The sequence below is a fragment of the Pelophylax lessonae genome (genome assembly GCF_965119305.1).
Source record: "Pelophylax lessonae genome assembly, chromosome: 2".
Lineage (NCBI taxonomy): Eukaryota > Metazoa > Chordata > Amphibia > Anura > Ranidae > Pelophylax > Pelophylax lessonae.
The window spans coordinates 736,017,359-736,044,493 of NC_138769.1; the positions used below are offsets into that span (position 1 = coordinate 736,017,359).

At 45.2% G+C, this 27,135-nt stretch overlaps 1 protein-coding gene and 1 long non-coding RNA gene across 2 annotated transcripts in view; one reads left to right on the forward strand and one right to left on the reverse strand.

The window, feature by feature from the left end:
• LOC309547181 overlaps positions 1-27,135 on the forward strand; it is a 683,824-nt gene that overhangs the window by 88,681 nt on the left and 568,008 nt on the right. The gene's annotated exons all lie outside the window — the stretch shown is intronic.
• LOC309547176 (olfactory receptor 1M1-like) lies at positions 22,741-23,700 on the reverse strand (the record flags this gene model as incomplete). Its single annotated transcript, XM_082246964.1, has 1 exon — positions 22,741-23,700. One exon carries the CDS (start codon positions 23,698-23,700, stop codon positions 22,741-22,743), a length of 960 nt encoding a protein of 319 aa, XP_082103090.1.

Below are 27,135 nucleotides of genomic sequence, written 5' to 3' on the forward strand. Positions count from 1 at the left end.
TTTTTTTGTTTATAGCGCAAAAAATAAAAATCGCACAGGTGATCAAATACCACCAAAAGAAATCTCTGTTTGGGTACAGCGTCGCACGACCGCACAATTGTCCGTTAAGTAAAAGCAATGCCGAATCGCAAACAGTGACCTGGTCATTAAGAAGTGGTCCAGAAGTGGTTTTAATTAGATAACAAAAACTTTTCTAGTTTTAAATGGAGTGGGGACTGGACTGGTTGGAATCCCTGTCTGGCTCAGCAGCTAACTGAATGAGTGAGCATGATAGGCTGACAATGCTGCTTCTAACTGCAAGGAAGTGGCTTAGTGTTGTCATCTTGCAACCAGAAGCAGAGATGTATAATAACTAAGTAGAACTACTTCACTACTGTACTTAAAGCGGTTGTAAACCCAATGAAAAAAAAAAAAAAAAAACCTGCAAGACAAAGGCATAATGGGCTAGTATGCATCGCATACTAGCCCATTATGTGTAACTTACCTTAGAACGAAGCCCCGACACGGACCCCCGGACATCGCTGCGGGCGCTGCCATGATCCCTCGCTGTCTCTTCCGGGTTCGGCGGCTCCGGCGCGGTGATTGGCTGGAAGAGACGGCTCCGGCGCGATGATTGGCCGAAGCCGCGATGACGTCACTCTCCCGGCAAATAGTGATTTTCCGGCAAGCTCCCGGCAAATAGATTGAAGGTCCCCCCGGACCTTCAGAGCGCATGCGCCGCTCGCGCGAGCGGCTGCATGCACTGTAAATATCTCCTAAACCATGCCGGTTTAGGAGATATTATTTGTACCTACAGGTAAGCTTTATTATAGGCTTACCTGTAGGTAAAAGTGTAAAAAAGCGGGATACTACCGCTTTAAGTACCGAAAGGCGGTATCTGTACTTTCCTAGAGTAGAATTTTTTTCTCCTGCTTCCACTTTTACTTCACTACATTTTTTCGATGATTTCAATACTTCTACTCCGATATTTTTTTTTTTTGTTCTGCATAGTTACTCGTTACAATTATAAAGATTATCACTGCCAGAACAGTAGATGGCAGGTTTCATGAAGCTCAAAACATGTGTATTATCAGCGCATACGGAAATAAAAGCTACTGTATGTATAAATAAAAGCTGCATTTGAAATAATAAAAAACAATATGATGTTCAAACTTTTGACTTCTTTCTTTAATAACTACATAACACAGTACTTGTACTTTTACTTTCGGTACTTGAGTAGCAATTTTTTTTTTCAAAACTACTGGTACTTTTACTTTCAGTACTTGAGTAGCAAATTTTTTTAAAAAAACTACTTGCGATACTTAAGTACAAAAAATGTTGAATACTTTAGTACTTCTACTCAAGTCACTTTTTAATCGAGCACTTCCACTTCTACTCAAGTCATTTTTTGCTCGAGCACTTGTACTTTTACTCAAGTATGGGTTTCGAGTACTTTATACAACTCTGACCAGAAGTGCTCTTCTGGCAGGACCTCCATGGCTGGCCATACATTAAGCATTTTTCTTTCCTGCAACCACAGGTTAGGACATCATGCCAAATAAAAGTCTCATGCGTCCTTACAAATTGATGTAAAAATTCTTTAGGCAGACAAATCAGTCATAATGTTATTGTCATATTAACCAGCACACAATGAACTTCTTTGTATCTTTGAACTTTGGTCATGAGAAAGTTAAAGTGAACCTTCCATGAAAAGGTAAGGCCTTCTCTATTAAAAGCCTCCCAATCCCTAAAATCAAATCAGAGTCATTTTAACCACTTTACACCCATATAGTACCACAAAATGAAAGCCCGATTTGTCCAGAAAAAAAAAAAAATGCGGAATAATCCCCCTGGATACAGTTTTACTAACACGTGTCAATGTTGCAAAATTGTGTTTAGGGCAGAGGCATGACTTTATAAAACTCTGGTCCGACCGCATCTGGAGTATTCTGTCCAGTTCTGGTCGCCAGTCCTCAGGAGGGATGTGTTGGAGCTGGAGAGAGTCCAGAGAAGGGCAACTAAACTAATTAGGGGATTGGAGGACCTTAATTATGAAGAGCGTCTGCAATCGCTTGATTTATTCTCCCTGGAGAAGAGACGCCTGAGAGGGGACATGATAGCAATTTATAAATATCTCAATGGTGATCTCAGCATAGAAAAAAAACTATTCAGTCAGAAGGATTGCATGAGGACTTGAGGGCATACAATGCGTTTAGAGGAGAAGCGTTTTAACCTCAGGCAACGTGGGGGGTTCTTTACTGTTAGTGCTACAAGATTGTGGAATTGTCTACCACAAGAGGTGGTTTCTGCGGGAAGTATGGTGGCTTTCAAAAGACTCTTAGACTTACATCTCAAGGATCAGAACATTCAGGGGTATGAGAGAGGATTACGGCCACACACACCTACACAGGTTGAACTGGATGGACTATTGTCTTTATTCAACCTCACCTACTATGTAACTATGTAACTATGTAACTAGTACCTTCAGGGCCCCGGCACAAGAAACCATGAAGGGCCCCCCCCCCTGGACCCCTGGCCCCTTCCCTTCAAGCCCTTCTCCCTTCAAGCTCTTCTCACTGATCCTGGGGCCCTTTACTTGCGTTGGGGGACCCTTTATTACGATCTTTCTGCAGTGGGCCCCCGTCCTGCCATCTTGGTGGAATGCCAGGGCCCGATCGCAAGTGTGACCTTTGTGATCCTGGAAGTTCCCCCACTGGTGTCAGTAATTTTTATTTTTTGGTATTTCAATTGTATTATTTTTTTTATCATTTTATTTTATTTTTTTTACAATGTCACTGACTATGACTCTGTCAATTCAGAAAAGGAAGGAGCTGGTAAATTACATATTTACCGACCCCTTCCTGGTTCTCTATTGTGACACATCCCCTGCAGCAGCCGGCAGGAGAGGGGAGGGAGCACAGTGGGGGGGGGGGGCAGCACAATAGGGGATGGGACCAGGGGAGCACACAGGGACCCAGAGACAGCAGAACACAAGTGAACTGGATAGGAGGAGTGGCGGGGGCAGCATTCAGAGGAACCAATCTCCTCCATTTTCCTCCTGCAGTTACAGGAGGAAAAAGGAGGACAGTGATTTCTCTACATGCTGCCCCCATTGCCCCTCCTATCCAGGTGTACAGGGGAGCCGCACAGGCCCCCTGGAGCATTGGGCTCGGTTGCAATTGCGACCCCTGCAACCCCTGTAGTTACACCCCTGGTTTAGACATTAACCACTTGCCACCCAGGCCAATTCTAACACTTCTCTCCTATATGTAAAAATCATCATATTTTTGCTAGAAAATTACTCCCAAAAATGATATGTTTTTTTTTTTTTTTAGCAGAAAACCTAGGGAATAAAATGTAATATGTATGACTGATTGGTGTCACACATGCCTTTATGTACAAATTTTAGGAAACGGTTCAGATTTCTTGTGATCTTGCAGGAAAACCCCAGATGTTTGTAGGTAGTGCAATTTAGGCTTCATCCCGGTCAAGTGTAAGGTTTGTAAGATACCTGATCTATAATGTGTTTGAACAAATATGTCACACTAAGAGAAAACCAGTATGCTTTAACTCAGCTTTTCTCAACCTTTTCAACACAGAGGAACCCTAAAAAATAAATTTTTGGTCTTGGGGAACCCATACTAAAAATGAAAAATCTACAACTCATGACACATTAGTGTGACAGTCAGTGGGAAGAATGCTCCTTACTCTTATCATTGGGAAAAATTACCCCCTTACAGATAGCTAATAGGAACAATGGTGTCATTGGGAACTTATCGGAGAGGCAGAAATTGCCCATTTCTCAAGGAACCCCTAGCAACCTCAGGAGGAACCCTGGTTGAGAAACCCTGCTTTAACCACTTCTGGACCAGAAAATTTTCCCCCTTAATGACAGGCCATTTTTTGGGATTCGGCACTGCGTTAGTTTAACGGACAATTGTGCGGTTCCTATTACAAGGGATGTTTTAATTCTTTGTTAGTGTACGATATATGGAGCCTGCTGCAGCAATATTAATATTTCTAAAGAAGAAAATGTCATTTAAACTTGTTTGCGGCTGTAATGTATTGTCGGCTCCTGGCAATACAGATTAAAAAAAAAAAAACAGCTTGGGTTCCCCCCCAGTCCATGCCAGGCCCCTCGGTCTGGTATGGATTTTAAGGGGAACCCCACACCACAATTAAAAAGGAAAAAAACATTGTGGCGTTCCCCCTACAATCCATACCAGACCCTTATCCGAGCACACAGCCTGGCTGGCCAGGATGGGAGTGGGGGCGAGCAATCGCCCCTTCCCTGAACCATACCAGACCACATGCCCTCAACATGGGGGGGTGCCTTGGGGCAGGGGAGTCTGCGGGGCGAGGCTTATCAGAATCTGGAAGCCCCCTTTAACAAGGGGGCCACCAGCTCCCGCCCCCCCCTGTGAATGGATATCGGGTACATCGTACCCCTACCCATACACCAAAAAAGTGTAAAAAATAAAAATAAAGACAAAAGCCAGTTTTGAAAAAGTCCTTTATTAAAAAAAAAAAATAGTGTCCCCCAATGATCACGTTGCCCGCCTGCAACCAAAAAAAAGGAAAAAAAAGAAGCGCCTGCTTCTCAAGACGCCTCCCGTGCTAATGAGCTGTTTGAGTTTGACAGCTCTTTTATAGGGATCTGACATCACGAGCCGCCTCATAATGCACTGCTCAGGTGCAGTGAATAAATTACTGACGTCATGTAATTTATTCATTGGACCTGAGCAGTGGAATGAGGGGCGCTCGTGATGTCAGATCCCTATAAAAGAGCTGTTAAACTCAAACAGCTCATTAGTACGGGAGGTGTCTTAAGAAGCAGGACATTCTTTTTTTTCTATTTTTCGGTTGCGGGCGGGCAATGTGATCATTGGGGGAGACTATTCATTATTATTTTTTTTTTATAAAGGACTTATCCAAAACTGGCTTTTTGTCTTTATTTTTTTTTTCACACTTTTTTGGTGAATGGGTAAGGGTACGATTCACATGGGGGGCGGGAGCTGGGGGCCCCCTTGTTAAAGAGGGCTTCTAGATTCCGATAAGCCTCCCCCCCGCAGACTCCCACAACCACAGCCCACGGTTGTCAGGAAGAGACCCCTGTCCCCATCAACATGGGGGCAAGGTGCTTTGGGTTGAGGGGGCAGAGCCCCCCCTGCCCCAAAGCACCCCCCATGTTGAGGGCATGTGGCCTGGTATGGTTCAGGAGGGGGAAGTGCTCGCTCGCCCCCACCCCCATCCTGGCCAGCCAGGCTGTGTGCTCGGATAAGGGTCTGGTATAGATTGTAGGGGGAACCCCACAACATTTTTTTTTAATTTTAGCTCGGAGTTCACCTTAAAATCCATACCAGACCTAAGGGGCCTGGTATGGAATGGGGGGGGACCCCCCTTTTTTTTTTCAGCAATACTGACAAACTGATAAAAAATGGAAAGTGTCAAAATATGAAAATGAATGTCCAATAAACAATAATTAAAAAAAAAAAAAAAATGAAAATGCCCCCCGTCCCAGCACGCAGAAGTGAACTCATACACATATGTAAACGCCGTTCAAACCATACATGTGAGGTATCACCATGAACGTTAGAGCGAGAGCAATAATTATAGCCCTAGACCTCCTCTGTAACTCTAAACTGGTAACCTGTAAAGTTTCTAAGGCGTTGCCTATGCAGATTTTTAAGTACCGATGTCTGGTGCCATTCCGCAAGTGTGCGCAATTTTAAAGAGTGACATGTTAGGTATCTATTTACATCATCTTTCACATTATGCAAAAAAATCTGGCTAACTTCATTGTTTTTTTTTTTTTAATTCATAAAACAGTTTAACCACTTCTGGACTGGAAGATTTTCCCCCTTAATGACCATGCCATTTTTTGCGATTCGGCACTGCTTTACATTAACTGACAATTGCGTGGTTGAAAAAAACTTTATGTCCTTTTTTCCCCACAAATAGAGCTTTCTTTAGGTGGTATTTGATCACCTGTGTGATTTTTTTTTTTTTTGCGCTATAAACAAAAAAAGACAAAAAACAATTCTAAAAAAAAAAATATATATATATATATTCACTTTCCTGCTATATAACATTCCCAAAAATAAAAATGTAAAAATCAAATTTTTTCATTATTTTAGGCCAATTTGTTTTCTGCTACATATTTTTGGTAAAAAATAATCGCAATAAGCGTATTTTGATTGGTTTGCGCAAAAGTTATCGCGTCTACTAACTACGGAAAAGATTTATGTTATTTTTATTTATTTTATTATTTTTTTACTAGTAATGGCAGCGATCTGCGATTTCTAGCAGGACTGCGACATTGCGGCGGACAGAAATCGGATCTCTACCTGACATTTTTTACACTTTTGGGGGAACCAGTGACATTACTACAGTAATCTGTGCTAAAAATATGCACTGTTACTGTAATAATGACATTGGCAGAGAAGGGGTTAACATTGTGGGTGATGAAGGGGTTAAATGTGAGCCTAGGGGAGTAATTCTAACTGTGGGGGGCGTTGCTTCTGAAATTATCATAGAGACCTGTGACCCTATATAGAAGGATCACAGGGGCTCTATGACCATTGCAGTGAGAAGAACGGTCGGCTGTGTTTACAACAGCAGACCGTACTTCTCTCTCAGCGGGGAGCGATCGCGGGTGTCAGGCGGCAATCGGAGTCGCCTGACCCATGCATCGGCTTCCCCGCTGTCGAGTGGGGGCGGGATCGCCCAGCTGGCGATGCGCACGCTCGCCCCCTAGCTGCCTGGCGCGCGACTGACGTAGACCTACGTAGATTTGCGCAGCAGAGCCACAGTGCCGCAGTAAATCGGTCAGGAACCAGTTAATGTCACTGGTCCCCAAAAAGTGTCACGGGGTGTCAGATTTGTCCGCCACAATGTCGCAGTCCCGATAGAAATCGCTGATCGCCGCCATTACTAATAAAAAAAAATAAAAACAAGGGGGGCGTGACCGGAAGCCGATGGAGCAAGACGTCTAGGACTGAGCTCCGCACTAACCGACTGAAATCTACATCCATTCTCCGGTCTCCAGGTCTCAGATAGCCCTGACCAGGTGCCCACAAGACCCGGTTCCCTACCGGAAAGGATTGGGGATCTTTTTGGAGCAGATCCGGCCGGATTGCCTCCCGCTAATCAGTGCAGCCTGGCGGACGGGCGAGCCGCGGCCTTTCCTGAGAGGCGCGGCCCGGCTGCATTGCGAGTCACGACCCGCCCGTCCTCCGGGCATCTGAAGGAGAGGGGGCTCGGTAGATCTACACCACCGGTTCCCGACTTGAGAGCGCAGGACGCTGGGCAACCCCGGCGATCACCTTGCGGGCGGCTGCCTGTAAGGACGTGCAGTGGACTGGCCCTGGACCCGGGCCTTCCCGCTCCATAACCACTCTCCCAGAAGCGGCCCTGAACCGGAATATCCCTGCACTGAGGCTCATCAGACCTGCTCAGCACCGGGACTCTCACTCACCCGCCGATCACTCGGTAAGCCAGTGCAACTCACCCTTTCCACCGGGCTGCGGGACTCTTAGCCTCCCCTTAGGTGACTACCACGGGCCACCTTTCCTTCTCCTACAAACGTTACAGCTTCATCTTAGGCTTTGAACTCTGGTCTCTACCAACTACATAGTGGGACACTATCTTTTGTTCTCCTTTGACACCATACATTTCTAGACCTGGCAAATACAGAATACCCGTAAATAACATGCACTGCTGAAGCGCCAGCTTGCGGGTAAGCCAGTCACACTACTGCAGCAGGACCTCAATTTTCTCCTATCTGGCCTTATCATATCTTTGTGTGCCTGATTATGTCTTCTAAGAAGAGGAAGGGGATGTCTAGACCTGGCAAAATGACTGACTTTTTCCATAAGCCACACAAATTCCAACTGCATGGATCCCCTACTGGATCTCGTGACTCTCCTCCTGGTCCATCGGACCGACGAGTTTTCTCGGACAACCCTAATGGTGACCGTTCTCAATCACATCAACATTCAGGTGATGCCAGATCCAGCGCCTCTTCAATGTCCTCTAGCCCGGCTAAAACTAAACCTAAACTACATGATGATAAACATTCCAAAATGTTGGAGACATCCACCTCCTCCCTGGATACTACTAGGGAATTGCAGGACTCAATCCTTGAATTCCCTACCTCTAATCAACCGGTGATGGACACAATATTGAAAGATATGCTGGTTTCTCTACACACCACGATCCACGCCGACATTCTTACGCTGGCCCGCCACTTTAAATCTGAAGTGGCAGAAATTGACCAACGGGTGACCCACATTGAGCATAAAATGGGCGAATTTGCTTCTACATTCAAAGAGATGGTCGACTCACATAATGAGAGAGATGAGGAAATCCACAAAATCAAACTAAAATTGGCCGACTTAGAGGATAGATCGCGACGCAACAACGTTAAGATCGGCGGTATCCCGGAGTCGGTGAAGCCTCCAGATCTTAAACATTTTATGGTCAATATCCTCAAGAATGCCATTCCTGAAATACCGTTGGAGGAGTTGGTGGTGGATAGAATTCACCGACTACCAAAACCAAACCACATGCTCCCAGGGATACTATCGCCCGCATTCACTTTTTCCACATCAAGGAACAACTCCTAACAGTGGCCAGAAATAAGGACTCAAGTCCAGCGTGCATGGCAGATCCTTCCTTATTCGCAGACTTGTCTGCATACACGATGCAGCAATGTCGTCAGCTGGCGACAATTACCAAACCCCTCCTCAACCATCGTATTCCTTATCGGTGGATTTACCCGGCCAAATTGATGATCACGTATAAAGGTTCCACACACTGGGTATCCACATTAAAGAGGGGCATCCGTCTGCTCCAGGATTGTAAGATACTTGATCCGCAGTCCGATGCACGCTCCCATTCGACAAGTACCCCTCGGGCACCGCAACACCACCAGGAAGATAACATGGGCTGATCCTGCTGCCCGTAACCACTTACGATTATTGTTCAGGACTGGTAAGCCCTGCAGTATGACTTTTTGCATTTTCTTTTTCTATTTGGACCCCCGTTTCATTAGCGGTTCTTCAAGATTGACCGCCCGGATTCGTATAGAATCGTCCTTTTTTATGGTGTGGGAACAACCTTCCACCACATTTTTGCCCTTAACGGGTCATTTGCATCCTCCTGGGTTGCATCTATTGTTGACTCTATTTCCATCTGTTTTGTTGTTTAGTATTTCTCTTCTGTTTTTTTTTTTCCTTGTTGTCCGACAGTGCTCTCAAAGATCAGGCTAACCCCTGGACGTTTTGTTACTCCGAGCAACTAGTATCAAAGGACTACCTCACCTGCTGAGCTAATCCCTTTGTCGTCTCTACTCTAAAGCGTTAACATGTCTTTTCAGGTAACATCGTTTAACGTTAAAGGGTTAAACAGCCCTCACAAACGCAGTATGTTATGGCGAGAGGCGAGGCGCCTCCACGCCGATGTCCTCTGCTTACAGGAGACCCATTTTTCTTCTCTAAACCCGCCTTCCTTTTCTAACCACCATTTTCCGCATCTCTTTTTTTCTAACTCTACTAAGAAAAGGAATGGGGTGGCAATTGCGATTAGAGATTCCGTCTCCTTTGAGCAGAAGGAAATTATTTGTGATGAGAACGGAAGATTTATTATTTTGATTTGTGTGATCAATAATGTGTTATACACCATTGTTAATCTATACCTCCCCAATGCTCATCAGATACGCTACATTTGTAAACTTTGGAAGAAGATAGCCAGGGTTCGTCAGGGGCACTTGATAGTTTGTGGCGATTTTAACGCCATTCCCGACTCCACCTTAGATTGCACCTCGGCCCACACTTCGAAGGGGACTAGGCCCACTCTCTGTAAATTCATGTTACAGTCTGACACCTTCGACGTCTGGCGCTGCCAGCATGCATCTGAGAGAGATTTTTCTTTCTACTCTCCGGTACATGGAACTTACTCGAGAATAGACCTTTTTTTGGTAGATAAGTTCCTACTCCAAAAGATAGTCAAATCCACGATCCATACAATCACGTGGTCGGACCATGCTCCGGTGTCTGTGGTGATGGGGGGATCCGGAGCAGAAACTAGAGCCAACAGGTGGAGGAATGATGTTCACGTCATGTCCCACCCGCAACTAAAACTGGAGCTCTCTGCCGCTTTGCGAGAGTTCTTTGACATAAACAGCTCATCTGTCTCGGATCCCTTTATTTTATGGAACGCCCACAAGGCTTACATGAGGGGCATTCTCACACAACTCAGCTCTCGAGCTAAAAAACAACGACAAAAACAGATAAATGACCTCCTGACGAACATCACTACATTAGACACCCTGAACAAACGCTCCCCTTCTAGTTCCATAAAATCAGACATTTTTCAGGCTAGACATGACCTTCGCCTGTTACTTATTCAACAACACGACAGAGCCTTTAGGTCCCTCAAAGCAAATTCTTATGGACATGGAAATAAGGCAGGTAAATTGCTAGCCACCCAATTGAAAGATAAGATTGTGAGAAAGAAACTACCCTACATTCTAGATGCCGACGGCAAAAATAAACTTTATAACCCCAAAGACATTGAGGATGCTTTTATGCATTACTATGCATCCTTGTACAATCTACAGTCTGACCCCAATACCCCACAACCGTCGACACCTGGAATAACGGATTTTCTATCGAGCATTGAGCTGCCTTCCTTGTCCGAAGAGGATCTGGGGCACCTCAGTGCTCCAATCTCGACACAAGAAATTGAGAAGCTTATTGGCTCCCTACCGTCGGGAAAGTCCCCTGGCCCCGATGGTTTCTCATCGGAATACTATAAATCCTTCGGTCCGCTTCTCCTGCCCCATTTGGTGTCCATCTTTAGGGAAGCAGCTGATCACTCCTCCTTCCCCCCTGAAATGCTGGCAGCAACCATTGTTGCTCTCCCCAAACCTGGCAAGTCCCCCAACAAACCGCAAAATTTTCGTCCCATTTCATTATTAAATGTGGACGTAAAGATCTATGCAAAACTTTTAGCATGTAGACTCTCCACACTTTTGCCTAAGCTAGTTAACCAAGACCAAGTAGGTTTTATACAGGGCAGACAGGCTCCCGACGCCACAAGACGTATGCTAAATTTGCTCCATTTATCCTCTAAATCGAAAAGGCCTTCTCTGCTCCTGTCTTTGGACGCAGAGAAGGCCTTCAATAGGGTCCATTGGGGGTATATGTTGCAGGTGCTGGACAAGTTTGGCTTTACAGGTCGAATCCATTCAGCGATTACTGCGTTGTATTCATCACCCTCGGCTCATGTTTTTGTGGATGGCATGTTCTCTTCTCCCTTTAAAATCACGAATGGCACTCGCCAGGGTTGCCCATTATCTCCTTTAATATTCGCACTGATTATGGAACCCTTGGCCGAGAAAATTAGATCACATCCACTAATCTCTGGCATTGCTTCCAGAGGTGTCCAGCACAAGATCACGTTGTTTGCCGACGACGTGATTCTGTCTGTACTGGACCCGTTTCAATCTCTCCTACACATCCAACGTGTCCTATCCACATTCCATGAGATTTCATTTTTTTTTTTTTTTTTTTTAAATTTTCAAGTTTAACATAACATATGACAGGGATATGCAGATACAAAGCAGAGAAAAAATACAACAGCACATAAGGGGGTCTGGGGGCAGCCTGTTCCCTCATGGTGAGCAGGAGGAGGGAAATCAGGGTCAGGGAGGGGCCCAAGATCCATGTCCTAGACTTGTGCAGGGGAGGGCTAAAATGGGGTTGCATCTGAGGGGGGGTCGTGAATCTGAAAGGTGAAGGCATCAGGGGGAGAGTCCAGAGCATTAGAGATGTAGTTAGAGAAAATGTTCCATTTGACTTTGAAGGCATCGGCCGCAGATGGGGCCGAAAAGTCCGTGTTGAGGCGGTCGATGGAGTGGAGTGTGGTTAGCTCCGACCGAAGCATGGATATGAGAGGGGGGGAGGTTGCTATCCATTGTTTTAATATCAGACGTCTGGCGATGAGCAAGGTGGTTAGAATCTAGTAACGAGGTGGTTCAGCTGAAGTGTTTGACCATTTCTGTAGACGCTTATCCCAGTATCCGAAAAGCAATAGAAGAGGGTCTTTTGGTGCGGATAAGTTGGTTACTGATGCTATGAATGCCAGTACCCGGTCCCAGAATGCTGAGATCAGCGGGCAGTCCCAAAATTTGTGGAAGAGGGAGGGGCGCTCAGCATGGCAAAGAGGACATTTATGGGCGTCCGGAATTGACTTGTCCGATAGGAAGGGGATATGCGCCCTATGGAAAATTTTAAGTTGTGTTTCCTTCCACGTAGAGTTAGGGGTGAGTCCGAGAGTGGTCCGGAGACCGCTAATTATCTTGGGTAAGGTGTCCTCACCTGCGAAGTCTTTAAGCCAGTTCGACGCAGACGAAGTAAAGGAGGCAGGTGGGCATTGTTGGATGAGTGGTTTGTAGATATCTGAGATGGTGTACTTGCCAGAGTCCAGTAGGGTGTCAATGAGACAAAGTTTGAACCTGCTGTCAGGTTTCGATAACCTGCCACGAATAAAGTGTCGGCATTGTGTCAAGTAGAAAAAATCTGAAGGTGGCAGATTGTGTGTCTCCGAGATTTCAGCAGAGGACAGCAAGAGTCCAGTTTGTGGGTTGCAGAGTTGGATGAAGTTGACCAGTCCCTTTGACTCCCATCCTTTATAGACCGCGTGTTCCAAGCCGGGGGAAAAAGCAGGGTTCCCCCTAATTGGGAGATGTTTGGAGAAGTATAGGGGCAGTTTTAAAAGTTTCCTCACTTCTCTCCACGCAATAACCGTGTCCCTTAGGAGCAGGTTATGACGTAGTGTGGGTGGGAGTTGAACCCATTTGGCATGGAGGAGTGAGGTTAATGTAAAAGGGCCAGACATCTGGGATTCCAACTCGAAATTTGATAGAGAGTCCGTTAGTGTAGCCAGGGGTGTCGGGGAATCGCCCAAACCAGGCCGTGCCCCGGAAGGGGACCGCGATTTATCAAGAACAGGGTCCATGACAGCGTTAAAGTCGCCCCCCATCAAATGAGGGACATGTGGGAGAGCCAGGGTGCGTGCGGATAATGTTGAATAGAAGGACTGGTCAAAAACATTAGGGGCGTATACGTTAGAGATGACGAATTCCTTACTGTGGATGCAAACGTGAGCCGAGACATAGCGGCCCTCTGTATCCGCATCCACCGCAAGAACTTCAACCTGGAGACACTTGTGAAATAGGATGAGTACACCTGCCTTGCGCCCGAGTGCAGCAGATCCCACCACCTTGCCCACCCAAAGTTTTTCCATGCGAGCCATGTCAGCAGAGGGAAGGTGCGATTCCTGTATAAGAGCTATATCGGCCCGGAGGCATTTAAGATGCCGCAGGACTTTCATTCTCTTCGCCGGGGATCTGAGGCCCTTAACATTCCAGGATATCAGCGTCATAATCTAACCGTGGGGGTTGGGTGCGTGCAATAACCTGAAAAGGATCTAACCATTATCGGGGGGATAGTAAGGTGTAATCAAATTAGGTGAAACCGCCACCTGGTTGGAAAGGGATGCCAAGTAAGTGCAGCAACCGTGAGGAGCCTGACCCCTGGGGAGAAAAGAACGGGGAAGAGGAAAACCGGAAAACTGGGTGGGATAAACCAAAATCACACAATAAAGACATAAACATAGGTGCAAGGACTCCACTTTTTTCCGCATGTGTATGCGATGGAGCACAGCTCCCCAAGTGTGCCTCCAGACACGAAACGGGGCAAGGTGAGCCCTAGCAATGATCGTGTCTGCAGAAACCTGGGTCGCGACCTACGACCGAGCATAGTGCAGCCATGGCATAAAGAGCAATATGAAAAAGAGGAACATAGGAACAGAAGAGGTAAGACAATAATAACAATGCAATATAATACATAACAAATCTCCAAGGGTAGAGGACGTGCTTACTATTTCAGCCGTCGAACGGCAGGAGCCACCCGGGAGCTAGGCCCGGAGGAAAACGATCCTATGGCCCACTTAGGAGTAAACAGCACAACGAGTACCTGAGCAGCGTCAGCGGGGGGGGGCCAGCGTGGCCGGAGCTAACCACATCGGAGTATCGTTGCCGTTTTGGGGATTCCTTCCTAGGGCTGTGAGGAATATCCGGCCTGGAAAAAGAAAGGGATTTAGCCGAATTGTTGTGACCAGATTCGCCATGATGGAGTGAGCGGACAAATTTTTCTACCTCCGTGGGATCCTGAAAGGAGAGCTGATTGCCGTTCGGGGCACGAAGTCGCAAAGTCGCCGGGTAGGCCAGGGTAAATTTTATGCGTTCCTGATGTAACTGAGAGCATACGGTTTGGAAAGTCTTACGTTTTTTTGCGACTTCAACTGAGTAGTCTGCAAAGATAAGGATTTTCATACCTTCGATCTGAAAATGAGGCGTTTGGCGGAATTTCTGAAGGATGGCAGATTTGTCTGCGTAGTTCAGATATTTTGCGATGATCGGGCGAGGGGTCTTACGTTCTTCCGAGAAGAGACCCATTCTGTGAGCCCGTTCCACAACGCAGGTCCCTTGAATGCCCAGGGCTGCGGGGATATTCCTCGCACAGATGTCAGGAATGGCTGAAGGTTGGACGGATTCTGGAATCCCTATAAATCTCAGGTTACTCCGCCGAGACCTATTTTCCAGGTCTTCCAGTTTGTCCATGATAAGACGGTTCATTTTGTCTTGGGATTGTTCCGTGCCTTGCATTTGGTATATCTCGTCCTCCACACTGGAGATCCGGCTTTCTGCCTCATTGAGGCGGTGGGAGTGAGACTCCAGCTCTTTTCTAATAGCAGCCATGCCTGCAGTCACTGCTTGCTCCACTGCTGCTTTGATCGTGGGGGTGAGCAAAGCAACCACCACCTGTGCAATCCTCTCAGTGGAGGGGTCTGGAGCTGAGGAGGTTGCCGTGATGGGTGGCTGGGGGACTTCCTCTGGCAGTTTAGAAGTGTCCATCGCTGCCGAGTCTGCCGCCGTTCCGGAGTAGGCCGCGACCAGAGGCCGTGCGCGGAGGCTACGCGGCCAGTTTTTCTAGGTATCGCTCCATGGCGGGACGAAAGGCGGGCAGCGGCCGGATCCGGGTGATGTCCCGAAGCAGATGGGGGTTGCCTGAGGCGAGCTGGAGGTGATGGGCAGATTTTACAGGCCGGATTGCTGGGGCACTCCGCGGGAGCTGCTCAGGAACCAGCTACTCCATGCGGCGCCGGAACCGGAAGTCCTAAACTGAAATTATTAAAAATGTATATACTTTTTACAAAAACCTAGTGCCGGTTCACACTGCAGCGGCACGACTTCGGGGGCGACCTGTGAAGTCGCGTGCACCGTGAGTTCGGCACGACTTGCAGGGACTTCATAAAATGAATGTCTATGCAAGTCGCTCCAGGTCGCCCCGAAGTAGTACAGGACACTTTTTCTAAGTCGGAGCGACTTGTGTCGCTCCTATTAGAACCGTTCCTGTATTACACTATGGACCGCGACAGTGCACGACTTGTCAGGCTGACCAAGTCGCCTGACAAGTCGTACTAGTGTGAACCGGCACTTATGGCTGGTTGTAAACTGTGTTGTGCCACTAAAGTCCATCTTGTTATTTAAAAATTAAAAACACACACACAGAATCAGAAAAATAAGAAAACATTGTATACGTTTTTATTGATATTTTTAAATTGCATCATTATTTTTTTTTTTTTATATCATATAATATTATAAAACACAAAACAAGACATCCATATACTAAACAATTGACTTCCCTGAGTGTCAGCTCACTTAGATATAAAGCAGAATTTGTATTTTGTATGTCGATGATTTTCTCTAGGTATTGCATAAAAATGTACATTGTTTAAAATAACCCAATATATGCTATATTGTCAAAAGTATTGGGACGCCTGCCTTTACACGCAAATTAAATTTAATGGCATTCCCAGTCTTAGTCCGTAGGGTTCAATATTGCATTGGCCCACCCTTTGCAGCTATAACAGCTTCAACTCTTCTGGGAAGGCCATCCACAAGGTTTAGGAGTGTCTATGGGAATGTTTGACCATTCTTTCAGAAGTGCATTTGTGAGGCCAGGCACTGATTTGGACGAGAAGGCCTGGCTCGCAGTCTCCACTCTAATTCATCACAAAGGTGTTCTATCGGGTTGAGGCCAGTCAAGTTCCTCCACCCCAAACTCACTCATCCATGTCTTTATGGACCTTGCTTTGTGCACTGGTGCGCAGTCATGTTGGAAAAGGAAGAGGCCATCTCCAAACTGTTCCCACAAAGTTAGAAGCATGAAATTGTCCAAAATGTCTTGGTATGCTGACGCCTTAAAGCGGTAGTATCCCGCTTTTTGACACTTTTACCTACAGGTAAGCCTATAATAAGCGCGCGGCGCATGCGCTCTGAAGGTCCGGGGGGACCTTCAATTAATTTTCCGGGACCTTGCCGGAAAAATCACTCCCGCGCGCATGCGCGGGAGTGACGTCATCGCGGCTCCGGCCAATCATCGCGCCGGAGCCGTCTCTTCCGGCCAATCACCGCGCCGGAGCCGCCGAACCCGGAAGAGACGGCGAGGGATCATGGCAGCGCCCGCAGCGATGTCCGGGAGTCCGTGTGGGGGCTTTCGTTCTAAGGTAAGTTACACATAATGGGCTAGTATGTGATGCATACTAGCCCATTATGCCTTTGTCTTGCAGGTTTTTTTTTATTTTTTTTTATTTTTTAGGGTTTACAACCGCTTTAAGAGTTTGCTTCACTGGAACTAAGGGGCCAAGCCCAACCCCTGAAACACAACCCCACACCTTAATCCCCCCTCCACCAAATGATTTGGACCAGTGCACAAAGCAAGGTCCATAAAGACATGGATGAGTAAGTTTGGGGTGGAGGAACTTGACTGGCCTGCACAGAGTCCTGGCCTCAATAAAAATACATTATGATCTCTTTAATCCTGGCAGCCATGGCAGCTGTCTCTGACTCCTCCAGAACAAAATCATCTAGCACGAATCTGTGAGACTCTTTATCAGATGAAGTCTTCAGATGAAGTCTTCATAGGAGAAGTGTCTGAGGCTGCTTCAGCTGCAGGCATGTCAAACAAGTATTCTGGAGAGGAAGGCATGAAATTTGCTTATTGTCTCTGTGGTCAGCAAGTTGCCTCAAACTTCTGCATTACAGTGGAGAACTCCTTCCTGGATAAGGCGTAGGGGAGTCCACACCCAGTGGTGCAAAGGAACACTAGAAGGATTGTATAAACTCAAGCAGGGGACAATGATCCAGGCTGTCCATGTAAGGTCTTTGAGAAGGGTCACTCTAGGACATCCCGAAGGGTTAGCGGACTGTGAGCTGAGAGACCTGATGCAGAGGGACTGCTCCCCTGCTACTTAGCATATGACATGTTGCACTGCCTTACAAAGACAACTTAATTGAGAACACCAGAACAAAAACCTTGGGTACTTATGATGACCCCAATAGGCAGAGTACTGCCGATCTTCAATTAAGATCCTTGAAACAAGGAAGGAGGCCTGTAGAAGACTTTGTCGCGGAATTCAAGAGATGGACCCTTGATTCAGAATGGAATGATGCATCTCTGAAAACTCAATTTAGGCTTGGCCTATCAGAAGCCGTTAAGGACGAACTCGCCCGAGCGGATCTACCAAAAACCCTGGATGCATTAATACAACTCAGTATTACCATAGATAGAAGACTACGAGAAAGAAAGGCTGAGAAAATGGGAATGCCATTATCCGTTTCCTCTCGGATTCCGGCCGTTAACCCCGTTCCTATGGAGGTAGTAACCATACGCCCACCGCTATCAACTATGGAAAAAGCCAAAAGACGATATGAAAATCTCTGCTTGTACTGTGCATCCCCGGATCACAAGATAAATGTCTGTCCCCTAGTCAACAAAAAGAAGGGTGAGTGTTCACATGTCCTCCTAGGGGGATTGACAACTTCATTCACTAACCCTTACATTTTTGTTTGTTTGACATTACAGTGGGACCAGAACAGGATTACTACTAAGGCCATGATTGACACAGGATCTTGTGGAAATTATATTGATATATGTTTTGCTGCTTCAAATAAAATTCCTATTATTTCTAAACTTAAACCTGTCTCAGTAAGTTTTATTACCGGTGTTCCGTTATCCTCTGGTCCAATCACCGATCAGACACAAGCACTTCTAGTCACTATTAATGAGTCTCATAGGGAGACTACTACCTTCGATTTAATACCTTCACCCCACTTTCCCATTGTGTTGGGACTTCCCTGGTTACACACACACCAACCAACCATAGATTGGAAGGAACGGTCCTTGGCCTTCCTCTCTTGCTATTGCGAGGATACGTGTAACCTCCCGTCTTCCGGGAAGATTCTGTCTATGGTGACAGATGAGATTGCACCACTATGTTATCAGGATCTTTCGGAGGTTTTTCTTGAGAAAAATGCTCAAGCATTACCTCCTCATCGAGACTATGATTGTAGCATTGATCTACTCCCAAATAGCAAATTGCCGTTCGGTCATGTTTATCCTCTTTCACAGGATGAACTTGCCCATCTCAAAACCTATTTGGATGAGAATTTGGAAAAAGGTTTTATTAGACCTTCCACTTCTTCCACAGCAGCAGGACTCTTTTTTGTTCGCAATAAGGACTCAAGTCTCAGACCTATCATCGACTACAGGAAATTGAATGCTATTACAATAAAAGATCGCTATCCTTTACCGCTTATCCCTGAGCTCATTGAGCAGGTGCGTGGAGCTACCTATTTTTCAAAATTGGACCTGAAAGGAGCATACAATCTCATTCGAATCCGTGATGGAGACGAGTGGAAGACTGCATTCAGAACCAGATACGGATTGTTCGAATATCTTGTGATGCCATTCGGGCTATGCAACGCCCCTGCAGTTTTCCAACGATTTATAAACGATATTTTTAAAGACTTACTAGATGTCTGTGTTGTGGTATATCTGGACAATATACTTATATATTCACGATCCCTGTCTGAACACATAAGACATGTAAGACTAGTATTATCGAGATTGCTTGCACATAATCTTTATGTGAAACTGAAGAAATGCTTGTTTCATAAAGACGAGGTACTCTTTCTAGGCTACATCATATCCAAAACAGGAATCGAGATGGACATGAGTAAGATATCCTGCATTCAGGATTGGCCTACACCAACCACACGCAAGGCGCTACAGCGATTCCTGGGATTTTCAAATTTCTACAGGAAGTTCATTAAAAACTTTTCTGCTATTGTGAGACCCCTCACACAGCTCACTAGCATAAAAAACCATTCAAATGGTCAGAAGAAGCCAATAAAGCTTTTCACTTGTTAAAGACAAGGTTTACTTCCGCTCCCATATTACGCCATCCAGACCCATCCCTCCAATACATTCTGGAGGTAGATGCGTCAAACATGGCAGTAGGAGCAATACTCTCCCAACGACCAACCCACACTTCACCACTTCATCCAGTCGCCTTTTTTTCTAAATCCCTAAGCAGTCCCGAGATAAATTACCCCGTGGGTGAAAAGGAACTGCTTGCTATAAAATTGGCTCTGGAGAATTGGCGACATTTACTCGAAGGCACCCAATTACCAATAATAATATACACGGACCATAAAAACCTCCAATATCTTCAGACTAACAAAACTCTCTCGCACCGACAGGTACGATGGTCACTATTCTTTCTAAGGTTTAACTTCCTGGTGACTTACACACCTGCAGATAAGAACAAAAAGGCGGATGCACTATCACGACTAACTGAAGAAAACTACTTTGAAATCCCTTCCGTTCCTATAATACCTCACAAACGCATTATTGGAGTTGTCCGTTCCTTGAAGGAAGAGGTTTTGCATGGTATAAGTTTGGATTCACCCCCACCACAACTTAATACTGATGCAGAAGGCTTCCTCTACTACAACGACAAACTTTACATACCACCTACCCTACGCACCAAGATCTTGGAATTATCGCATGATGTGCCTATGGCAGGACATATGGGTATGACAAAGACTCTTAATTTGATTTCCCGGCAATTCTGGTGGCCTGACATGAAAACATCTATACAAAAATTCGTCTCTTCATGCAATGTCTGTGCCAGGTCCAAAATTGACACTACGAGACCATCCGGTCTACTATGCAGTCTACCAATACTACAAACTCCATGGGAAGTTTTGTCCTTGGACTTCATCGTAGAATTGCCTCTTTCCAAAGGATTTAATACCATCTTGGTGTCAGTGGACCATCTGACAAAGATGGCACATTTCATTGCTATTCGCAGACTACCTTCGTCCAAACAAACGGCAGAACTCCTGATGAAACATGTCTTTAGATTACATGGTATCCCAAAAACTCTCCTGTCTGACCGTGGATCCCAATTTATTTCTAAGTTCTGGCAAGAACTATGTCACATACTATGGATCGAGCGGAAGCTCACTTCTCCTTACCATCCGCAGACCAACGGACAGACTGAAAGAGTCAACCAATGCATCGAGCAGTATTTACGTTGTTACACTTCTTACCAACAGGATGATTGGGTGGATCTTCTCCCTCTGGCAGAATTTGCCTACAACAACGCAACCCACAGTACAACCAAGCAGAGTCCGTTCTACTTGAACTATGGGTTTCATCCCTCTATTCTTCCACCACGCATCCTTCCTTCAAACAACCCAGTAGCCTCAGACTATCTTACCCAAATAAAGGATTCTCTGGGTTTATTAAATACTACCATTGCACACGCTCACAGTCAACAAAAGAAGTACTATGATCTTCGCAGAAGACCTTCTCCACAGTACACTATCGGGGACCTCGTTTGGCTCTCAACAAAAAATTTAAGACTGAAGATCCCTAGCAAAAAGCTTGGACCTCTGTTCTTGGGACATTTCCCAATCAAAAAACTTATTGGAAAAGCTGCAGTACAGCTTACATTGCCAATAGACCTAAAAATCCATCCCATTTTCCATGTGTCGCTACTGAAGCCCCATGTTCCGGACCAAGGAATAAGGCCTAATATTCCACCTCCGCCTCCTGTACAAGTTGAAGGTGGAGAAGAATACGAGATAAAAGAGATTCTGGATTCTCGTATCTACAGAAGAAGACTTCAGTACTTGGTTAGATGGAAGAACTATGGGCCCCAAGACGACACCTGGCTAAACACCTCTGACATACATGCCTCTAGATTAATCCGCAATTTTCATGCGAAGTACCCAGACAAACCAGCTCCAGAGGCCTTCAGGAGCCGGCCTTAAGGGGGGGGTATTGTAATGTTCCGGTACCTTTGGTACCCTAAATTACTCTTTTCACAAGTGTATGCGCCCCACCATTCTCTTTTGGAAAGGTGCGCATACACCTTTAAGACTGAAGCTGTCATCACTCAGCGCCGGACTAGATGGCTATTTAAAGCGCCGGTTCTCACTCACATGTGTTCGTTCAAACACCCTTACCTGGATGCTAACTTGGCTTGAAGCTTTCGTGCTTGCAAGCATACCTCGCTGAAGGAACCTCGCTGCGCTGATCACTGCATCCCGCTCCCGGATCATCCGCTCCTCCTGAACCAACCTTCGGCTGTATTGCTATTAGTGCTAAATTCCCCGCAGGGGAACCCTCTATAAACTTATACTAAGCTTACACTATCTAGCTCTGCATAGTAAAGACTATTTATCATATCTGCATATCTAGATTGCTAGCTCTTAAGACTACTGCTACTTATTCCTGCACTGGGTTGATCACTCTTGTATGTCCACCTGCTACTCTGTCATCTGCTACCATACATGATTGCTAAACCTACCTGCATCCATCTGCTACTGTCTTACCTTCAAGTGTCTGTCACCTACCACCTCCACTCAACCTGTCTCTTAAATCTTCATCACTGTGTTACTACATACATAAAGTCACTCTAGGAACCAGCTTGTTGAGTGTGTGTATTTACTAGCTGAATTAAGACCTTCCACACATGATGAGTCATTGAGGTTGGGAATGGTATCTCAGCATCTCTCTTACATGACTACTGAAGTGGAATATTTCTGCAGCTGAAAATCCACACCATACATGAAACGCAGGAGCGTTACAAATGGTGCCTCATTATTGGTGTCAGTGGATGAAATAGTGTCTCAAGGGTCAGATAAAGGCAAGCAAAGGGTCATATCTGGCCTCCGGGCTGCAGTTTGGAGGTCACTGATCTAAGGGAACCTACAGTAAGGGAACTGAGAGCGCTGGCTGACATACTTGTGTTAAAATCAAGTTTAGATTGTGCAATGTTACTTATATCAGGCGCAAGGAGAAAGAGGCATAATTGTGTATAGCAAGGAATGACACACTCTGTTCATGTTGACAGTAAACCACTGAAATGTATAACCATGTGGACATCCATTACTTTCTGGAGGTGGGAGCATGCGAGTGACTTAGATGGTGGCGTTCTTCCATTTTATAGGTACATGGAACCCTATCTCATTCCTGTTGCAGGAAGATGATGAATTGGGCCCTTAGCCCTCATTACCATTGCTGCCTGCGAATTAGGGCCCCGCTAACATCTCCATGGTAAACAAAAAATTGTAACCAAATTTTGAAGGACCAGGGCTGTATTTAGACATCTCACTGCTGTAGACACAATTGAATAGTGATGCCCTCTGGTAAAAGCTCCACCCCCAGAGTCATGTGAATATTTCTGTAAAATTTCTGTTTAGAAGCAATAATGGAGGTCATTTGGAACCCTCTTGACATGAGGAATTACTTTTCAGTTGTGATTTGCTTCATGTCAGTAGTTCAGTGGCTGAAAAGATCTAACCTTCTTCCTCAGAACGTTGCGTAAAGTCTGTGTGATTTCCTTTGTTCTTAGAAAATATATTATCGGACTGGCCAAGTGTGGCACAAATGAATAAAGACAGAGGAGAACAACGTTGATTTCATTTTGAGTTTTCAGTACCGTTGTATTAGTTATAATGTAGACAAAGACTCGAGGCACATAATACAGAGAGATGACCAGGAGGTGTGTGGTGCAGGTATAAAATGCCTTCTGCCAGTTTTCGGAGTGAGTTAATGATAGTTCTCTTATGATCAGAATATAGGAAATGATAATAAGTGCCAGACATGCCAAAAGGACAACCAGTGCGGATGTGAAAGCCACCACCCTGAGAGGTGACACGTCCGTACACGACAGAGCTGAGATGGCTGTATGAGTACAGAACAACGTGTTGATTTTGTCTCGGTCACAAAGGACTATTTGTGAAATCCTAGCGGTGATAACTATAATGGTGGAAGGCCCTAAAACCACCCAACAAAGGCCGCAAGCTAGAGCAATCTTTCTAACATTAATGATAGCAGCATACTTTAAAGGATAGCAAATTGCAACGTAACGATCCACGGACATTAATAAAAGGAGAAAAGAATCAACAGTCCCAAAACAATGGACGCAGAACATCTGAAAAAGACAAGCCCCGAAGGGCATCTGGGCAGCTCCAAACCAGTACTTGGCGATTATTTTTGGTAAAGTAGCTGTGTCGAACAAGAGATCGGATGCAGAGAGGTTGGCAATAATCAGGTACATGGGATGGTGTAAGTGTATGCTAAATGCGACCAAAAGTATGACGCTCCCATTAGCAACAAGAGAAATAATATATACAAGAAACATTATAGCGGATATTGAGGAGTCTAAGTATTCCGGAGCCCCTGGAAACCCAACCAAAGTGACTTCTGAGATTGGCGTCCGATTAGACATATTTCCTAAAAGAAAGTCCAAATAGAACACTCAGTTGGAAAGAAGTTTAAACACATTACATAATACATGCTGCTCCCATTAATGAAGGACTAAACTCCAGTCTAAAAAACATTAAAGAAGCTCTGGAGAAATCCTGGAGGCGAGCATAGGAGGAGGTGACAAGGGAGCTTAAGAGCAGGAGGTCTTGGGAGGATCAAAGAGAGAAGCTTGGTTAATATTTTGAGATCAGGTTAGTGATGTAGCTGGGGGCAGAGTTGTGGTTAGTGTTGTAAACTATTGTTAGTACTTTGAATTGTATTTGTTGGGTGAATGGAAGCCAGTGGAGAGATTGGCAGAGAGGGGTGGAGGACACTGAAAGGTTGGTAAGGTGGATGAGTCTTACAGCAGCATTCATTATGGACTGAAGCGTGGATAGTCTATGTAAAGGTAATCCAATGAGGAAGGAGTTTCAGTAGTCGAGGCGAGAGATAACCAGGGAGTGAATTGATGGTATAGTTTGTTAAAAAGGGGCGTATTCTAGAGACGTTGCGGAGGTTCAGGCATGATTTGGACAGGGATTGGATGTGGGCCTGAAAGGACAGTGCAGAGTCCAAGGTTACCCCTAGCACCCTGGCATGTATGGAAGGATTTGTAGTTGTGCCATTGATCTTGACAGAGAATTCAGGGGAAGGGGCACATGGGGTAGGGAATATTATGAGCTCAGTTTTAGATAGATTCAGTTTGAGGAAGTGGTGTGACTTCCAGGCTGATATGTCTGTTAGTAATTCAGTGATGCGGGGGGAAAGTGATGGGGTAAGCTGAGGGGTAGAGAGATAGATTTGGGTGTCATCAGCATAGAAATGGTAGTGTAAGGCTATTAGCTAACCCAGGGAGGAGGTGTAGATCAAGAATAGTAGAGGTCCAAGGACAGAACTTTTGGGGACCCCAACGGTAAGAGGAGTTGCAGAGTAGTAAGTGGAGTTGTACGTGAATTTGAAGGTGCGGTGAGATAGGTAAGATTCGAACCAACAGAGAGCACAGCCACAGAGACCAAGCAAATTGAGTATTTTGAGGAGGAGGGGGTGGTCAACTGTATCAAAGGCAGTGAAGAGGTCCAAGAGTAAGAGTACTGAGAAATGACCATTGGTTTTAGCTGTTAGTAAGCATTTGCGACTTTAGAATCTTTAGGAGAAAAGTTTCTGTGGAGTGTTGGCGGCAAAATCCAGACTGAAGGGGATTGAGAAAGTTATTCTCAATGAGGTGCTTGCTCGGTCGGTTGTAGACTAGACATTCAAGGAGTTTAGAGGCAAAAGGGAGTAAGGAGATGGGTCTTAGGTTGTTAGGATTGGTGGGGTCTAGTGAGGCGACAATTTTGAAAAAAAAACACAATATTTTTTACTTTCTGCTATATAACATTCCCAATAAAAAATTTTTTAAAAAATCAAATTTTTTTTTATCAGTTTAGGCCAATTTGTATTCTGCTACATATTTTTGGTAAACAGAAATTTCCAAAAAGCGTATTTTAATTGGTTTGCGCAAAAGTTATCGCATCTACAAACTACGGGATAGATTTTTGGACTTTATATTTATTTATTTTATTAATAATGGCGGTGATCAGCAATTTTTAGCGGAACTGCGACATTGCGGCGGACGGATCTGACCCCTGACTGACATTTTTGACACTTTTTGTGGACCATTGACATTAATACAGTAATCATTGCTAAATAATATGCACTGTTACTGTATAAATGACACTGGCAGGAAAGGGGTTAATACTGAAACACATGATCTCTGTGTGCCTGTCTCACAGAAAAGCCGCCTGCTTTGTTTACATAGGCAGACGGCTCTCCTGTCAGTTTCTCTGAAGATCGCGGGAGGCTGGCAGCGATCATGCCCGCTACTCTTGTGGTCTGGCTCCCGCTGTGTCTAATCGCAGAGGGTGCGCAGCTCCGGCAGCGTGCGCACGCCGCCGAGAGGGCCTGCACATAATCACGTACATGTACATGATTATGCGCAGCTGAGCCGCCCTGCCGCTGTAAATCTACATGGGGCAGTCGGCAAGTGGTTAAAGAGGAGTTTATGTGATGCCTTTCCAGACTCTGGTAGGTTACAGTCTCATGGAAAAGATAGTTTTGAGGCTTCTGTTGGTCAAAGGAGGAGTGGTGGAGAAGGGGTCCGCTTCAGTGATACATTTCAAAATATTTTTAGTTCTTGGCACCCAGGGCTATCAGCATCAAGATCCCATTGGTAGCGTCTGCATCATACAGTGAAAGATTATCTAGGGGTGAAAACAGACATGGAGAGTTTTCCAGTTGACGATCCACTGGGTTTCTGGGTCATGAGAATAGAACACTGGCCAGAACTTGCCCAGTATGCAATAAAGCTGCAGGGCTGCCCTCCATCCAGCGTGCTTTCTGAACGGGCATTCAGTGCTGCTGGAGGTTTTGTGACAGATAAAAAAGCAAGTCTGTTCACAGACCCTGTTGACCGGCTGACATTCATGACATAAATTGGGGGCATGTAGTGCCCTGGCTTCTGTTAAAAAAAAATGCAACATTACTCTGGCCAACTCTCTATTTGTCTTTTATGAGATTGTCCCTTTCTAGGATTACCTTTTATTTGTGTTCCTCATTTAATGAACAGAATCTCATTTTTGTGTTATCAGAAAGCCACAGGCCAGGGTCCGCAGTGTTGTAACTGAGAGCATTCTTCAGTGCCTCGAGCTCTTCCTGTGAGGGAAAAATGGAAGAATTCATAAGTATATTCAGATCCCATTGTCCTTCTTGTCAATGGCTCTACTCTGGTCTCATCAAATCAAAGCAATGTAAACTCAATCACTTAAATTTTCATCTTTCTTTGAAATAATCCCTGGTGATCCTGCCATGAAAGTCCTTGTCCAAACACTTCCTGTTATAGGGTGACAATGCTCTGTCCCTATCACCTAATGGTGCTCCTGTGTTATCGCCCTCTCACATGGGCTTCTGATGGAGGCTAAAAGTGATCACATTATCTAGGGTTGTTCCCATTAGGAAACCCACCCTGAGAAATATCATATAGCCATCGCTGGAGTGCATTTAGATCAACTTCAGTACAACCAGACTTGTATAAAGTACTCGAAATTTCTACTTGAGTAAGTACAAGTGCTCGATCAAAAAGTGACTTGAGTAGAAGTGGAAGTGCTCGCAGAAAAAGTTACTTAAGTAGAAGTACTAAAGTATTCAACATTATTTTTACTTAAGTATTGCAAGTAGTTTTTTCAAAAAATGTGCTACTTAAGTACTAAAAGTAAAAAGTACCAGTAGTTTTGAAAAAAAAATTCTACTCAAGTACTGAAAGTAGAAGTACAAGTACTGTGTTATGTAGTTATTAAAGAAAGAAGTCAAAAGTTTGAACATCATATTGTTTTTTATTATTTCAAATGATTTATTCAAATGATTAACCTGTGTTTGTTAGTAG